Source organism: Garra rufa, chromosome 8 (genome assembly GCF_049309525.1).
Source record: "Garra rufa chromosome 8, GarRuf1.0, whole genome shotgun sequence".
Lineage (NCBI taxonomy): Eukaryota > Metazoa > Chordata > Actinopteri > Cypriniformes > Cyprinidae > Garra > Garra rufa.
The window spans coordinates 24,556,816-24,571,781 of NC_133368.1; the positions used below are offsets into that span (position 1 = coordinate 24,556,816).

General features: G+C 35.6%; 1 protein-coding gene across 13 annotated transcripts in view; it reads left to right on the forward strand.

The window, feature by feature from the left end:
• The first annotated feature begins 6,948 nt into the window (after positions 1-6,948).
• The window catches only part of lrrfip1a (leucine rich repeat (in FLII) interacting protein 1a), a 47,590-nt gene continuing 39,572 nt past the window's right edge, over positions 6,949-14,966 (forward strand). For all 13 annotated transcript variants that reach the window (XM_073845314.1, XM_073845316.1, XM_073845315.1 and 10 more), the window contains exon 1: positions 6,949-7,478. In XM_073845314.1, coding sequence (XP_073701415.1) covers positions 7,389-7,478 — 90 coding nt within the window. In that variant the 5' untranslated portion in view covers positions 6,949-7,388. The remainder of the gene's footprint in view (positions 7,479-14,966) is intronic.

Genomic DNA, 14,966 nt, shown 5'->3' on the forward strand with positions numbered 1-14,966 from the left:
AATTTTGTTCAGTCTGTGGTGTAAAAAAGGTTGCATTAGCAATTAAAGAATTTTTGTAAATTATACTGGTAGTAGGGGTGTAACGATACACCAAAGGCACGATTCGGTTCGGTTCACGGTTTTGGAGCCACGGTTCGGTTCGGTTCGGTTCGGTTTCTGTTTGCTGTGGGGTTAGGGTTGATGTCATTTTAACAGCAATGCTAAGGAACAATAGATTCACTTAATAACAAGAACAACTAAACTTTTTCTTTATTAACTTTGCCAACCCATTTTAGTACAGAGTAAGTTAGTGAAAATTAGACATTCACTTGTCCGAGTGAAAAATTTACTTGTCCGGGGCAAAATATGCCTTTTTTTGGCTGTAAATTAATCCATTCTGAAGCAATAGTCTCATCACTACTCTATAAGGTCTTACTTTAATCTGAATATTTGTGATATTTTGCCTTAAATTGATTTCTAGGACACTTTTTAACTTTATTTTCCTAACCTTACTAACTGTATGTGTCATCATTCACATCAAATTCTTAAATTTTATCAATACAGTACATCAAATTAGAATAATTAGACTCTGTATGGTTGCACAAATTAAATCAGTATCAACAAACTCCATCTTTCCATTGCACAGGAAAAACCGGGCCTGCAATGAAATTGACATTTAACTGTATTTACTTAAACTGTTTAATGAAGACAAGAGGTTCCAAAAAATGCATTTACACAGTAAAATTGCAAATACATAAATAATGTAATAAGATTAATGTTATACTTTTTTTTAAACATAAATCATAATGCAATACCTTTAAATATAAAAACCGAACCACCAATAGGTGGCAGTATTCACAGTCTTAATGAGCGAGTCACGTATTCAACCATAGATGGAGTCAACCAGTTCGTTCACTGACTCGATTCAAAAAATGCTAAATCATTCAGTACTGAAACACCGCTGTGTTGCTCGGAGATTCACGGAGGTTCTGCTGTTACTTTGCTTAGAACTATTTTCGTTTGCAAAAATGGTAAATGATGTGTCTAAAATGTAAGTCAGTTAATATTAACTACTAGTTTATGAACCACTGTTGTATAAAATCAATGTCACTCACGTTTGCAATCGTCATGGTGCTTTCCTACCGCAGTAGGTTTGTCTTTGTGTCTGCTGTTGAGCCTATTAGTGTTGATTTTCTGTGAGTCAGATACCCTGCACGAGCTTGATACTGTCCGTTTTCAGTCATCTTAAGTAATAAAATCAGAATTATGCTCACCAAAGTTTCGTTGCTGCGCTAGTTATTGTTTGTAATTGATGTTTTAATCAAGTTACTTGTCCGGTCGGGCAAGTAAAATCCCCTTTCACTTGCTCTTTCACAAAATCCACTTGTCCCCGGAGAAACGTTAATGTATCAACTGACCATATCAACTTCGTATCTAAGAGGTCAGCTAAAATGCTGGGTATATTGAGGAAGGTTTGTCCTTTAATTCACTCCTCAGCTTATTTAACCTTATATTATAGTTTTTTGTTCCCATTTATTAATTATTGCAACATTGTCTGGGCAGCTACCTATACTACTTACTTGAAGAAATTAACAGTCATACAGAAGAATTATCTAAAATTTATTTCCCATTCAAATAGATATGCACCCTCTGTACCCCTTTATAATAAATTCAAAGTTCTTCCTATTGACAAGGTAAATATTTATCAAACATGTTTATTTATGCATAAGTTTATATATAGGAAACAAGATCTTCCAGATACTTTTCAGAATTTGTTTATCCCCACCTCACATGTACACTCATATCAAACTAGACACAGTAACAACACCTTACTTTTACCCTACACGCGAACTACAAGACATCAATTTAATATTTCGTTTAGAGGTCCTAAGCTCTGGAATGAATTAAGTCCATCTTTGCGATCAGTGTCCTCTTATTCTGCTTTCAAAAGGCATTTGAAGAGACTTCTATTGCCAGCCTGAAGCCTTTATGTACTCATTTCTAGGTATTATTAATCCTTTTGATCAGTGGTTGCTTGCTCCTTTTGCATTTTACCTGGATTGATCATCTTTTTTTGTTTATGCTTTTGCTTTGTTTCGTTTGTTGTTTTGTTTTTTATTGTGTGTTTAGCCTGTATGTCATGAATAAATATGAATAGGAGTGGAACTCTGTACAAGCCTAGAGTGGCTTCGTTCCCTCCTTGCACAGATCTGTACGTGTACTAAACTTGTGCTAAACCAATAAACAAATAAACAAACAAACAAACAAACAAACAAACAAACAAACAAAACGTTAATGTAGAGCCCTGAGTAGTAACCGAGTGTGATCGCTCACTCAAGTCACATGACATGACATGCACTTGGAAAATACTAACTTTAGAATATAATATTTAGAACAAAAGCTCATCATTACTAATACAATTTAATCAAATGTGATAAAATAAAGATGTGTTTAAATTGGTTAAATTAGTTAGAGACAAGTGATGTCAACCTCAACAATGGGCAGCAGGGGGCGTGAGAGTACCGCGGTACGCCACGAGAGTTTCGCGATACGTATCGTGGTCGGTGTATCGCGATATTTCGGTTCGGTTTGTAATATCGTTACACCCCTAACTGGTAGTGAAGAATTTTGGTGTATAATGTCACAGTTTTGGGCAATCCTCACTTCCATAAATGAACTATATTGTCCTGCAACCACTAGTAAAAAAAAATATCAAAAATTATATTTGGTGTCTGAATATTTTTTGGTTTGACTGTATAAACACATATACATCAAACATGGAAGCTTGCGCGTCACATACTTAAACAAACCCCATTGACGTAGCATTCATTTTTTTACCATATTTGATTTGCTCTATGTATGTGTGTATAAAAGCCTAAATTAAATCTATCATATAAAGATATCATCTCTTCACTCGATTCATATGGATTTCCTTACAACCTTTTTTGGATTTTAGTTATCTGGACTTCAAGTGGAGGGACAGAAACCTCTCATGCTTCATTTAAAATATCTAAATTTGTGTTTTAATATATTACGGCTTTGGAACAATATGGCTTTTTTAAGATTTATTTTGGGAGTTTTTGACTTTATTTTAATAGAACAGTGTAGAGGAGACATGAAGCAAAGGGGGAGAGAGAAAGGGGGCAGGATCGGAAAGAGTCCTCAAGTTGGGATTCGAATTCAGGACGCCCATTTAAGCACACTGCCCACAAGGCTAAACACAATAATGTGCACTGCACAGATTTTTTTCTCAAACAAGTTCAGCGAAAATCCTAAACATAACCCAGCTGCTTCATTGGTTAAGGTTAGGGTGAGGGGTAGGGTTAGGGGTTGTGTTTAGTGTAGGCATTCATCATGGTGATTAACATGACCAATGAAATACTTACTCAGCTGTGGGGTGGCATTTTTGCTGAACTGGTTTAAAAAAAAATGCATGTATGCTAACTTTTTAACATTTTTTTTTTGTTAAAGTTACAGAAAAGGAGCAATTGTTGGGTTACACATGACTAAAAATTATTTACAATACTGAACATACAAAACATGAACAATTTAAAGAATTAGTTCACCCAAAAATGAAAATTCTGTCAATTACTCACCCACATGCCATTCCAAATCCGTAAGCCCTTACTGCAAGAAACAAAGAAAACCCAATAAGAAAACAAAAATATCGACTTTATTCAACAATTCTTCTTTTCCTCATCCCGTGAGAGTATGAGGAGAGAGTACGAAGGTCATACAGGCTTGGAATGACATGAAGGTGTATAATTAGTGACAGAATATTCATTTTTGCCTGAACTAACCCTTTAATCAGGTCTAAAATTCAGCTTTCAGACTGTTAAACAAGGACATGGCCACATGGGGACAGCGTTGCACCAGGTCTCACACCCCAGCTTTCATCTGGCTGTGGGGCGGCTAAGGTTTCTCCAGGTGGTGACCAATAGCGAGACGAAAAGGGGAATCAGCCTGCTTCTCCTGGACTTCAAAGATGTCTACAGGAAGGAAGACAAGAGGTGCCTCACTTAGGAGACCTTGAAAACAAGTATACCAGCCTTCTAACAGACCCTCATGAGCCTCAGGAGAGAGATGTGTGGATGCCCAGAAGATCTGTGGAGCAAGGACCTGGAAGCCACAATAGTTGAGGACACCATTCTACAAAAAAAAAAAAGGAGGAAATATCAGTGCATGAGTCTCAGGTTTGTATGACATGCAAACTCAAAATTAACACTGCGTTCCTGGGATCATCCCTACGCTGATCCCTTCGAAGGGTTTACCCTAGTGAGAGCATCAAGGAGAACCATATAAATAAGAATTTCTGCATTATTTTCCCAAGCCAATTATGGGGATTTTGTTGTCAAACAATTAAACCTTTGCAAAGAATCATAGTGAAGTGTTCATCAGTTGTACCCTTTGAAATCCTTAATTCTGAACCCTTTGAAGTGGCCAGTTTCAAGCCCTTTGGTTTGGAGTAACCATTTAATATGGTGGCTATGTTTGTTCTCATTCTGAAGTGCCCTTTGGAATGCAGAATAAGGGATGGAGATGATGTTCTTACCTGAATTACCCAGAGTACAGTCATGTCTCTGTTGATCACCACTGGTTCCCATGAGCTTTCTTCTCCTGACATGAATTAAACACTTAAAATATGGAGTGTTTTCAAGACATGGAGTGTGTTCAAGACAATTGCCTATATTGGCGTCACTTAACGTAAACAATGCCACTGAACTAAATGAAACTCGCATATTCTGCTGATTATTGTTGCTAAAAAGGATCAATTAATGTCATGTTTGTCGGACCGATTTGGACAATAACAAAAGTTATTGACCTTATTTAGCCCCTGCCATTTTTAGCACTGCGTTTGTTGTCTTCTGGTTGTATTTCCACAATGATCTGATGGATTTATTAATGAACCGGTCATTTGCCTTAAACATGACAATGCTCACAATAACGTCCGTTAACTACAACACATAAATCCACTTTACCAGCTATATTACTCTTAGACAGCAATGCCACAGAAATATACAGAGCTACCTCACAAACGGAAGTTAAAAGACAATATTCTAAAGATGGTGCTTGTTTCTCTGTAGAATAAAGTCAAAAACAAATCAAGAATAGTACAAAAAAAAAAGTGAGAAACAAAAGGCGCCTGTGGTTGGCCAAACTGAGCCAGGATTTCCTGGGCAAGAATTCATATTATTATAACAACATTCATTTTATTAGGCTAATATCTTAATTAATACTGCTCGTATGTATCTGTACCACCTATAACTTTAGTTTGTCAAAATATTGCGCCGTTTTCATGTCCTTCTCTACATGATTTGCAGCTTCCACACGTTTTTTCCGTGGTTTAGACAGCATAAATTAGCAAAAAAACATATTGAGTAGTACTTTAACTGTGTAATCCATGCTGGTTTTTTTTACATCTGAGTATTACCAATATGGCCGCACATATTTGGTAACAGACCAAATCGGAGAGCAAGTACAAACCTATACCAATATTAACAGCCCACTCAGATTTTTATTAAATAGCAGCCAAACATTTGATCATCTTCTGTGATGAATGAAAGTCTGAGGTTTATAATTTGCAGTCCTCACCCTGAAGATGCCCTTACTCTAGCACTTTTCCAAGGTGTATACAAAACCAAGCGTAAGAACTCGGTCCATCCAGTCCTTCATGATGGCAGGAACAGAGAATGGGGAAACTTCAAGAAATTAACAATAAAATAGTCAAAAAGTGATGAGAAACACATTTCCAAAAAGAAACATCATACCTGAAAAAGAACAAGATTTGCTTCTTTTAGTTTCCTGCGCTCATCCAGGTCAACATTTCCTTAGCAGAAAATGCTCTGGGTTCTTCAATTCTCCTGAGAAGCAGAAAAGCGTGCAATAACTGAGCTCTGAAAAGGCGCTATTCTTAGTTTAATATTACTTTCTAAACAAACAAAACACTGCCTCACATACCAGTAATATGTGAGGCTACTCTGTAGCCTTAGCCTTGAATTACATTTAATTTCCTTTCATACAGGTCAGACACAAGCACGTTGCAGCCCTGTTTCTTCAGCGCGTCAACAGCAGCATTTTTAACAGCCGCATTGAAAGATGCTGCGCTCTGGTGCGCTTCTTCATCCCCTAAAAGACAGCATTGATCGTCTAATGCTGTCTTTGGGGATGAGAAAGAACCATAAAGTCTAAATAAACAAAACAAAACACAAAAACAAATTAACCTACTCACTTTTTCACCCAAAGGTCTCAATCAAAGCATCTAAACACCAACTGTGCGCTTTTTTTTTTTTTTAAAGTAACAATCACCTGTGCACAGCTTTTGTCTTTTTTCTGATCAATTAGTGTTGGCAGACCACCCACAAACATTTACGGCACAAAATTTTAAACAAAAGTGAAATTCTTCTTTTTAAAGCAATCTACGTTTTTGTTTTCCCCAGCGAATCTAATTGTCTGGCATTATGACTGTTTACGTTTTTACCACTAGATGTCAACATGCACCAGCAACTGAAGCCATACGTATCCACATCTCTAAAACTAAAATGATAATTAAAATAAATAAATAAATAAATAAATGGATTTGGGTCAGTCAGTTTAGATAACGAGTTGTTTGTTAGTTTGTTTGTTTATTTATTGCATCATGGCTGGGTTATGTGTTTGGCTACAGTTTTCTGCTGCGAAAATAAAAGCTGTTTTGTCACCTTTTCTTGGTCTGGTAGCCTAATGATGGAAGAAGACCTGTTTGAGACCACCTAACAGGTTAGACTGAGAAGATCAGCATTCTAGTTTATTAGCTATACTTTCACCCAACGGGGCATTTTCTACCTTCAGAATGAATTGTAAAAGTTTGTTATTGTTGCAAAAGGTGCGTAAGCACATGTGTATGACTTTAAGAAGTGCAAGATAAGGTTTCTGTTTTTAGCACCAGACTCCCATGATTAAAAATAGCGAGAGGGTGTGCGAACCCACAAACTCCCCCAACAGACGGTCAAATCCATTCGCGCACCAGTTGTGAACTAAAGCAAGAGAAGAAAACTTTTATCCCAGCCGTTTTACTGACAAACACACTGTTAAACAACCCAACTTTCTGAGCAAACAAACTCTAGATCTTTTACAGCCATTTTGGCAGCTCCTCACAGGCGACACGTGTGTCATGAAAACGCGTTTGCGCTCTCAGCACCGGTGACTCTTCAGTCTTTCACAGTACAGCACTAGGAAGAGTACAAAAAAGACGGATGTAACACAATGAACCTTGCAGCGAACGACACGACGTAGCGTTGTTGTTTTTTGGGTACAGTCAGAAACGTGCTTTCTTTTTCTTATGCCTTTGCTGAAGGAATAATTCTTCTAAGGATCGGTTCTCACGCGTAAAGGAGCGTGTGTTTCTCAGAAGGATTTACTAAAGGTTACCAATGGGGTCTCAAGGGCCAGGACGTAAAAGAACCCCCAGCAAAAATGGGTTGACTGCTGAGGAAGATGCCCTCAACGTAATCGCAAAAGAGGTAAATTTAAAACTAACGTAACTGTCTTAGTTGCAGATGTGCAGGGTTAAACTCAAGAGAAAAAAAACATGACAATCACATGGTTCTACCTCATGTGTTAGTTTATTTATTGAACCAAAGAGCTTTACACAGTTTCACGAGTATCTAATTATCATAACAGCCGTCTAACCAGAGTAAAGTCCCTGTTTGTGCCCTCATCTGGACCTGCATTGTTAACAAATATCGTTAATTTTTTACAAGTTGTAGATCATTTCCTCTCCTACTAGTCATGTCTGCTTCCTGTCTCTGTGTTTTTAGTAGGCAACCTAACTGCAAGTTAGCTGTGTTGATCAAAGGAGTCATATTAATGTATCATGGCAGTAGGCTAATGTATTTGAAAGTGCCACCAGTCTGCAACATAAACTGGGTTTGATGTGCTGGAACAGGTGCTGGGTTCATGTGGAGAAAACCTTGGTTTGCCTACTTAGGAAGTGATTTTGGCCAACTCAGATCTTCAACAGATGTATATGATGTTTCATCATTGCACACCCATAGTGAAAAGTAATAACTGTATGTGAAGTGCACGTGTTTTTATAGACAGTTAAACTGTATATGTAGCAAATGTTTCATTCTATTAATAGCAACTGTGTGTCTGTTTGACACATCTTGCTCAGTGGTTGGCAGGAGAGAGGCCTTCTCACTCTACTGTCAGCATGAGCTGCCCTCTCAGTTTAGAGTGTGAAATACAGCCAGAGACACATGGTATATTTGTGTGTATGCACATAAACATGTCTCTGTGTTTACATGATTCATTTAATTTAGTTAATGCAGTCACTTGAACCTTTGAATTGCAGAATGAAACACAATGTATCCGAATGCATAATCAATAAACTAAAATATGTATTAAATACCAAAGTGGCAGAGGATGTGTAGAACGTTATGATAACTGTATAATCAGGTGCAAAATGTTTTTATACTTTATGAAATTTAGTCAATTTAGCTGCTCCGTTTCAATTACGGTAGGACAGGTTAGCAATTTTAAAAAGTTTGAAAGTAACTTGATCTTTGCCAATTTGTACATTTTCTGAAGCACATTGAGTTGACCGACTTGTAGGTGAGCACATGGATAAAGAGCAGTTCAGGTGAAACACACCCATGTTTTCAAATGTCCAATCAAAATCCACTTTCACATTTGCATAATTTCAGCATGACTGCTAAAGTTTTTTTTTTATCCAACCTGTTTCTCTTGAAATCGTTTTTTTTTTTTTTTGTACTCCCATGTGGCTTTGCAACAGAGCTTTTGCAAATTTTAAAAGCAAGGTCACGCAAGGTCTTATTAGAGCTTCTCTCTGAGCAGGTTTAGTTTCAGTTAGACGTTGACTAGATACTGTGGTTTTAACCCTTTTATTACTTGACACATTTTCAAGGCTGCTGTAAAGTTTTAAATGCCTTCACAAATGTGACCTTGGACCACAAAACCAGTCTAAAGTCGCTGGGGTATATTTGTAGCAATAGCCAAAAATAAATTGCATGGTTCAAAATTTTTGATTTTTCTTTTATGCCAAAAATCATTAGGAAATTAAGTAAAGATCATGTTCCATGAAGATTTTTTGTAAAATTCCTACTGTAAATATATCAAAATGTAATTTTTGATTAGTAAAATGCATTTTTAAGAACTTAATTTGGACAACTTTAAAGGTGATTTTCTCAGTATTTAGATTTTTTTGCACCCTCAGACTCCAGATTTTCTCAGTATCTCAGCCAAATATTGTCCTATCCTAACAAACCATACATCAAAAGAAAGCTTATTATGTATTTATTATTAAATTGACTGCTTTTTTGGTCCAGGGTCACAAATGAGATACTTATTTCTATGTTCCTGCGCTCTAAAAAAAAAATGCTGGGTTAAATACAACCCAACTTGGGTTATTTGGCAACCCAGCGCTTGGTAAATATTGGACAGAACACATGCTGGGTTATTTTGACTCTGCTGGGTTGTTTTATTTAAGTCAACTATTGTTTAAAATTATTGACTTAAATGGGCTGGAAATTAAAAATCACACACAGAATTATAGGGGCAACAACAATAATCAAAAGATGTACATATATTATTAAGCAAGAACACCCATTGATAAAAATGTCAAATAGAAAAGACAAATAGAATTTATTTGGATGAGTACAGCAAAGTCTACAATATTACATATATTTAAACTCATTTAACAAGTATTTTAGAAATAGAAATGGGAACATTTTAAAAGTAGAGTTGTAATTTAAGTGTATTCAACTATTCTCTGTAATCACTTTTCACCGAAATAGCACTAATTCTCATGCAGGTGTGTCGGCAAAATCTAAGCTGGTGATGAGCTGCTGTTCGCCAAGGGACAACTACAGAACTCGGACCGTTGCCTCGTGTTTCACTCGTAGCTGATAAATGTGACTGACTCCATAACCTGCCCATAAACAAACAATACTGAGATTAGAGAACTTAGAGTATTTAGGTTTAAAAAAATAACACAGCATTTTTTAGAGTGTAGGACTTGTAGTGTTTATAGAAGCCACTTTATCTACTTTTTAACTGGCTGTTTCAGTACTTACTCTCCGTGTTCCATTGTACTCACCTGGTACCTTGTCTCATTCCTGATAGGCTGGCATTCCACACTTGCTGGTCTCTGACAAGCTGCTATGTTGGCCCTCGTGTGTTCGTTGATTCTGTAATAAGAGCTTTAAAAATAGAAGGCCCTCTGAGACCAGCTGTTAGTTCGGCTTCAAGACCAGACATGAAGTTTCGGGGGGCTATTATAATGAGCAGAAGTAGGGAACAGAGGCATCTGATAATGGATGCAGTTGAAACCCATGCTGATAGTATCTGGATCAGTAATCCTCAGTGGCTGTGCTTTTTTTGGTGCTCTCTAATGTAGCTAAGCTGTTAAGTTTGAGATAGGACCACAGTAGAACATGAGTCAGTGAAGGATTTCCTGTAAAACAATTTCAACAATGGCTACTCAACACTTTGATTCAGTGTTCTGTTTGTCCCCCTGCTTACACAGATGCATGTTGTGGAATCTGGTAAGACAAACTCGTGACATAAATAGATTGTTTTCAGCTGTATGTACTTGGTTCATGACCACATTCCCCAAAGTTTTGGCACATACTAAAAAGATTCATACGACAACACTCCTCCTCTGATTAGATGAGGTATTGAAATTTTTTGTAAGGGCAGGTCAACTCCAGATAAAGGTCTATGAAGATTCATGTTGATAAGTATTCTTTATACAGTTTTTGTATAAATTTCATAACTTGTGTTACTGTAAAATGCTGATTAGAATGGCACTTATTATTGAATTCCTGGCAAAACTGTTTAAGTATACAATATAATATTTAATTTAGAGTATATACAAGTTTTTGGACAGTAAGATTTTAATGTCTATTTTTCCCAGCAAGCCTGCATTTATTTGATTGAAAATACAGCAATTGCTTTCTATTTTGAATGTATAATAATATGTAATTTATTCCTGTGATCAAAGCTACATTTTTAGCATCATAACTCCAGTTTTCAGTGTCACATGATCCTTCAGAAATCATTCTAATATGCTTTATTATTATTATTATTATTATTAAATTATTATTATTAAATATTATTAATATTTAAAACAGTTGACAATATTTAAAGCCATTTTTCAGGATTGTGTGATGAATAGATAGATCCAAAGATCAGCATTTATCTGAAATAAAAACGCTTTTGTAACAATATATTTTATTTATTACAGAAATTATTTTATTATAGAAATGAATACTTTATTTAGCAAGGATGCTTTAAATGAATCAAAAGTGATGATAAAGACATTTATAATGTTACAAAAGATTTCTGTTTCAGATAAATGCTATCTTCTGAACAGTCTATTCATCAAAGAAACCTGAAAAAATTCTACTCAATAATAATAATAATAATAATAATAAATGTTTTTGAGCAGCAAATTAGAATATTAGAATGGTTTCTTAAGGATCATGTGACTGAAGTAATGATGCTAAAATTCAGCTTTGAAATCACGGGAATAAATTACATTTTAAAATGTATTCAAATAGAGAACAGTTATTTTAAATGGTAAACATATTTCAAAAGTTTACTGTTTTTGCTGTACTTTGGATCAAATAAATGCAGTCTTGGTGAGCAGAAAAGACTTTAAAAAAAAAACAATAAAATTCTTCATGTGCAAAAACTTTTGACTGGTACTTTCAGTCAGTACTAAATGTCACAGAAAAAATATTTATAATGTTACAAAAGATTTCTATTTCATGTTAATGCTGTTCTAATCTTCTAAACTTTCTTTTCATGGTTTCCATAAAATATTTAGCAAAACAATTGTTTTAGAAACCATTGATATTAAGAAATGTTTTACCTCAAATCAGCATATCAGAATTTTGTGCGTAATGGCGGCTCAGAACTGAGTATAAAATGCTGAACATTCAGCTTTGATATCATAGGAATATTTATTTCTCATATATTATATCATAATACATTTTATTATATTTTTAAATATACAAAATAGAAATTTGCTATTTTGATTTATAATAATATTTTATACTGTTTTTACTGTTTTTTTAGTTTAGTTAAAAATCAGTATTTTTCTTAAACCATGCATGTCCCATGTCGCTTGAAATAAAAAGGTGTTTCCTGAGAAGTCACACTCTTCTTTGTGATAACCCAGTTCTTTGTAAACAGCCCAAAAAATAATAAATACATAAAAATAAAAATATAGAGTCATTGGTCATTGATCAAGAAAACTAGCCAGTCAGAAACACACTATGGCTTGTTAAAAGCTTGTTGGTCTTGTTATTTGAGTGTTTAGAGCAATTTTATAGCGACTTAAAAATGAAAATTGTCATTAATTACTCACCCTCATGTTGTTCCAAACCCATACGACCTTTGTTTAGCTTCGTAACACAAATTAAGATATTTCTGATGAAATCCGAGAGCTTTCTGACCCTGCGTAGACAGCAAGACAACTACCACATTCAAGACCCAGAAAGGTAGTAAGGACATCATTAAAATAGTCCATGTGGCATCAATGCTTTTTTGTGCAAAGAAAACTAATATAATTAATATAAAATAATGACTATATTTAACAATTTCTTCTCTTCTATGTCAGTTTTTGCCGCGCGTTCACGAGAGTACCACAACGCATACATGTGGTGCTGCTGACACGTTAATTAAATTCTAAAAATATTTCACAATATTACTGTTTTGATTGAATAAATGTAGCCTCAGTAAGAATAAGAGACTTCTTTCAAAAACATTTAAATAATCTTACCAACTCCTAAGAGTGTAAACTAGCTTGTATATTACATTTCTCATTGCTAACAGTCTTAATATTTAAAAATATTTTGTCTTAAACATCTCCACTGGAAGCTACTAGCAAACTCAGCTGCATTCTCTGGCACTGTCTACAGTGTCATCCAATGACTGAGGTGGTTAAAAGCAGATTAGGATGCCAAGTTAGAGTCTGAGCCAGACTTTGCACTCTGGAAGGTGTTTAGATGATTAATCAGGGCTCAGACTTTGGGTTTTGGGATGAGAGTTCTCTGACTGTTAATCTTAGTCATTGTCAAGATAAACAGTTTTATATTTCCGCGTTCAGAAAGAAGAGTACTGCTATCAAAATGCACAATCATGTGCTCTTACATGAATGGTTTTATGAATACGTAGCACAGCAGCACACTGACACATTAACAACTGTTTATCGCCGGTCCATGACAATCATAACATTTATCTGACTCGCTCAGGGTTAAGCTCTGAGCGACTCGAGGTTAAACTTGCACAGGACTGTATTTAACAACGCCCTACTCCTGTGATTTTTCTCTAAGAGCTTTGATGCAGAACTGTTGATACAGGTTGAAGCAAGACTCTGTGGCAAACTGAACTAATGTCGGCACACTTAAGTCAGAGACCTTTTCCACATGCTGACATCTTTCACCAAGAATGGAACCTCTCCATATAAGGACAAGGATTCAGAAAGGGTTTTCTTCCTTTTACTGACGTCACCAATGGGCCCCTGAAGATTGTTATCACAATTGCTTTCCTGTTTATTCTCTGCTGTTGGGACGCATCCCGTATGAAGGAGTAATGTTGAGTCCATATTTCTAGTGCTCTTGATGCTGATTGGTCAAGATGTTTGTGTATAAGCCACGGTTACTGTTATAATGGCTTAAACTTCTGTCATGTGTTTTATTACTAAAATATTGTCATAGCCTGTTTTACACTTTCTGTTGATATCAAATGTATGACAAAAGCATTTTAAGCCTAAGTAGATCTTAGAGATCCAGTGCCAGTGGTATCTACATAGGCATAAGTCCTGTAATGTATTTCTGTATTTTACCTTTGCTCTAGCTTGTTTGCTAGTCTTGGCACTGTGTGCTATGAATACTATTTGTTCTTGTGACAAATTGTTTGCAATGTTCCTCATTTGTGCACTCAGATTAATCATGGCATAGTGTGTCATTAGGTTCTAGTATTTTCATCTATTTAAGTTGATTTTACTTGAATCTTTACCTAAGTCGAATTGCTTAGAATCGGCATAAATGCAATCAGTTAAAGTATGAATATGGCTTAAATATGAATAGCTGTGGAACAAGCGAGATTCAGTTAGTCAAAATGTGTGAGATTTATTAATGATAAAATGTTCAAAAAACTTCAAAATTTATATAAGGTGCATAGTAATCCTTGTGCAAAACCCCTTATCACTTTTTTCCCCCTCTTTAGAAAAAAGGTTGAACTTGTGTTCCATTTAAGGATTATTTCACTCAATTAAAATTTCCTGATAATTTAATCACCCCCCATGTCATCCAGGATGTTAATGATTAAGAACCAATGGTTTGAAGGTCCAAGTTGCAGTTCAATGCAGCTTCAAAGGGCTCTACACGATCCTAGCCGAGGAATAAGGGTCGTATTTAGCTAAACAATTGGTCATTTTCTTGCTCTACACTGTAACAAAAACAATTTGTTGAGTCAACTTAAAATATATAAGTTATCACTTAGTACAACTTAACATTTCAAGTTGACTAGACTTATTTGAGTTGACTAATTTTTTAAATTTTTTTATTTATTTACACAGTGTAGCTCTGTGATGCTGGTCCGTGACTTTATGTGTTACGTAATCACTAGGGATGGGCATTTCTGATCATATTTCATTTCGAGTAATCCATAGGGCTGGACAATATATCGAACGATATTGTGAGGCGCGTTTAGTCAATGAAGCCGGTGCTTTGGTTAGTAGTAAATCTCCATCACGTGCGTTCCGCTCAGGTTCCGCTGGAACGGCAATTGATACACAGAGACGTAAATCTCTGACAAGCTACGCCATATGTGACCCTGGACCACAAAACCAGTCTTAAGTCGCTGGGGTATATTTGTAGCAATAGCCAAAAATACATTGTATGGGTCAAAATTATTGATTTTTGTTTTATGCCAAAAATCATTAAGAAATTAAGTAAAGTTCATGTTCCATGAAGATT